This window comes from Loa loa, assembly GCF_000183805.2.
Source record: "Loa loa unplaced genomic scaffold supercont3.545, whole genome shotgun sequence".
NCBI lineage: Eukaryota > Metazoa > Nematoda > Chromadorea > Rhabditida > Onchocercidae > Loa > Loa loa.
The window spans coordinates 14515-18107 of record NW_018108725.1 but is presented as its reverse complement, the minus strand read 5'-3'; the positions used below and the strand labels follow the sequence as shown (position 1 = coordinate 18107).

General features: G+C 34.4%; 2 protein-coding genes across 2 annotated transcripts; both read right to left on the bottom strand.

Moving 5' to 3' along the window:
- Positions 1–17: 17 nt before the first annotated feature.
- On the bottom strand, positions 18–544 carry LOAG_18809 (hypothetical protein; the record flags this gene model as incomplete). Its single annotated transcript, XM_020451472.1, has 2 exons — positions 18–301; positions 331–544. 2 exons carry the CDS (start codon positions 542–544, stop codon positions 18–20), a joined length of 498 nt encoding a protein of 165 aa, XP_020304745.1.
- Positions 545–913: 369 nt separating this feature from the next.
- Positions 914–1210, bottom strand: LOAG_18808 (hypothetical protein; the record flags this gene model as incomplete). The annotated part of the gene is made up of 1 exon (XM_020451471.1): positions 914–1210. The coding sequence occupies one exon, from the start codon at positions 1208–1210 to the stop codon at positions 914–916; it is 297 nt and encodes a 98-aa protein (XP_020304744.1).
- Between the last annotated feature and the right edge of the window lie 2383 nt (positions 1211–3593).

Below are 3593 nucleotides of genomic sequence, written 5' to 3'. Positions count from 1 at the left end.
CGATTTTTTGAAAAGCTTTAAGGGCTTTTTTCATCCTGATAACCCGTCATTAAATCTCTAATCCCAACTGCTTCTAATTTCCACGTTTCTTCAATCTGATCCATGTGGATTTGCGATTCCTTCATTGCTATGTTTGCAATTGTTTGGAATTTATAAGACTCGTCATTTCTATTTCCTGTATCACTATCTTGTGTCGTTTTCCGTGTGCCGCCTTCGACCACCCCTATTTTTGTTTCCATAATCATCCGTGGTGAGCGCTTTATGGAATTACAAATGATTAAATCTGCAATCCCTTCTACGCCTAATAATACATCGGTTTTCCCCATTTACCTTCAACTAGTTTGTTTCTTCTATTGTTTGTTACATACGGTATCCGTTCAAGTATTGAATCGACAATGTACGCTTGGATATTCTTCACATTCCCGGACAGCGTTTGAACTCCGAAGATTATCTTTCGGCTTTCATATTTCCTTGTGCCCACCATCCCTGTTATTAACATTCCCACACTCAGTGATGTTTGTTTTAAATTCAATTTGATTACCATTGGTTCTGTAACATAATTACAATCACTTCCTGTATCGAAGAAAATTAAGGCGTTTGATGTTTTCTTGGTCCATCTGGATTGATTAGCCTTACTTTACACATCATATACGTATCCCAAATGCTACCATCTGCAACCGTGGCCGCCACTGTTTTTGGGCTTATGTTTGTTTCCTCACTATTTTTGAAATTCTTGCTCTGCTTCTTCATTTTGTTGTGTTTTCTAACAAAGCACTAGTGTGCCAGATCCGCAATAAAAACATTTTATTCTTCTCATGCATGTTTCTTGTGGGTGGCTCCCAATTTCTTTAATCTTTCCATCCTTTCGTCAGCAGTAGGGTATGTGTCACATCTGTTGTTCCAAAGGTTACCTTCACAAAAAATACACGGTAATCGACTTCCCTCTTTCTTTTGTGTCACTTTGCTGGGATATATTCTCTCCTTCACTGTTGAGCAAACTGTCGAACGTCTGATGCCACTCTCCTCCATTCGCGAATCTTGTTCCATTTGATCTTGCTCGTTGCATCTTTGTCCTGTCTACTAAGTTTCCCTTTTCCGGTAGTTTCACTTCAGACTCTTCGATCTCCATCTTTTCTTTTAGGTATTTAATAGTATCTCCCATTGTCCATTCTGGGTCCCTGTATTTCTTCTTTTTTAAGCCCTTAGCCATGTCTTCTGGTATTCTATCAGCTACTATCACGCCCAGTTGTGCCGTTTTCTATGTTTTCTCCCAATCCTTTTAATTGGGATAGTAAATTCAAAAACACCCTTATCATTCTAAATGGTTCTTTATTTGAGCATCGAGCTCTAAGCTTTTATATAGTTCCTTTATTCTGTTTTTTATCACCATATCGTTCATACAAATTCTCTAGCGCCAGCGAGTAATTTTCTTCATTTACCATGAGGTCACTTATTTGTTCTTTTGGTACTCCTTTCAAACTGCTTAAGAAATAGATGCATGAACTTCTGTATAGGCGTCAAATCCGTCCTCCTGTGGATTGATTCTTCAAACTGGCTAATAAACTGGCCCACATTCTTCGGTTGCCATCAAATTCTACTGGATTTAAAGTCGGTGGTTTACTGGTCGTGATTATCTTCTCAATTAAATCTTCTAGACTCTTCTGATATGAGCATATAAAACAAAAAAAAAGGGGGGATTATTGTCCCTTTGTTTCTACTCGAGATGTCAGCGACATCTTTTCTTTATGTGTTTAAAAGTTTTTATAAATCATTCACAATGTAAAGATGTATGATTACAATAATTAGATGTAGTGTTAAGAAATTGGATAATATAGGCCGAAAAATGCTGCAAGAATTTGATTATCAGTTCAAACGAAATTGACAGTAATTACGTTTAATTTTGAATTGCCATAAACTGACCGGTATAATTTGCATAAGTATTCATTTATTAATGATAGACAAGTTACTAATCAGTAATGATTAGTTACATTGAGTCTGCTTGAAATTGATATTCATCATTGCCGATTCATACGGTTGCTAGTAGAACAGCCACCTGCCAAAAAATGGTAGAGCACGTCACTGTCACCCGAAAGTGTCCGTTATTACCAATAGAAACGGTCGAACTTGTTAGAAAGTAAGAAATGTGTGTTTTAGGCCTTCTACTTTATCTTATAATCTAAGCTTTGTTTGAATTAAATCTTTATATAGTGGGGTTTAGCCCTTTGACAAGAAATTAATAGGCCATCTGATACTGTAACCAAGTAATAACTTGTAACTTGTAGCCAGGTTTTGACCTGTTTACAGGTTAAAAATATTGTAACCTGTAACCAACTGATTTAGCGTGCTTTCTCAGCACAGATGACATTAGTTTTACATTCATTTTTGGGATTATCGCTTTTTCAAATGACTGTCTTCGTTGAATAGATTGATAAGAGCAATAATGGACGGATGATAATAAAGATGACTAATTAGTGATAATGATATTGATTATGATGCCACTATATACCGAATTTGACAATACTGGATTTGACTGTACTACTACAAATGAAGTAGTTTCATTTTTCGGAATGTATTTTTTTCTTTTTTTTATTGAAATGTCAAGGAAATGAATTTGATTGGCTCATTCATTTGCCTAGTTTCTTTTTTTTGCCTTAAATTCCAGTTCTTTTCTAGATTTTACGATTTTGTTATTCTTGAAGCATTTTGTATTTCGTATTTTTTGAGGAGTTAAACATTTCCTTGAAATGTTCATTAAAAAAAATAATATTTTTTGATACTAACTGTTTCTAATAAATGATATCATCTTCAGGCATTTTTTTTCTTAGGAACAATGTTAGTCAATAACTGAATGCAATTTAATAAGCGAATTAGTTGAAACATTTGATTTATTTACTCAATTTTATACCAAAATTCAATAAATATTTGAAATCAGTGAATTAGAAATTGATTAGAATTAAAAGACAGGAATGATTGAGATAAGTCGAAAAGCATATTTCATCATAGTTTGTTTGCAGTTCTTGAGAAATTAGTCTGGAAAAAATTATTCATTAATGGTGCTAAATTTTTATGAAAGTAGAAATGTCGTGAAAACGAAACCTCAAATAAATTCATTCACATTTTAAGTTAATGCTAATGATACTATGAATCACTCTTAACATATTTACATTCTTTAAAATTGTTTCCTACAAAAATTTTTTGTTGTTATCTCATCTAACCAATTTTCATTTTTATGTTTAAACCCTTAATTTCCCATGTCAATCATTCTGTTTAATCTTGTTATAATGCTTGTACCATATCTGGTGTGTTTCCGATACTTGAATTCTTCATGTAAACCACTCCCATTTCTTAACATATATAATCTCGGTCCCAAATCCGGGGCAAGGCTGGAAGCTACTCTCCTCTTCGAAGGTGATCGGCTTCTTCTGTTTATTCTTCGCTTCTACGGACATCGGCGGATTTTTATCAATCTCTTATCACGATAAAGGTTAATATCCCTTGCTGTTGCGTATTCGCAAGACAAATCGACCTCTGGACAAACGCATTGGCACTAAGCGCTTCATTTGGATAGATTTGATTGGAGTTTGATTACCCAA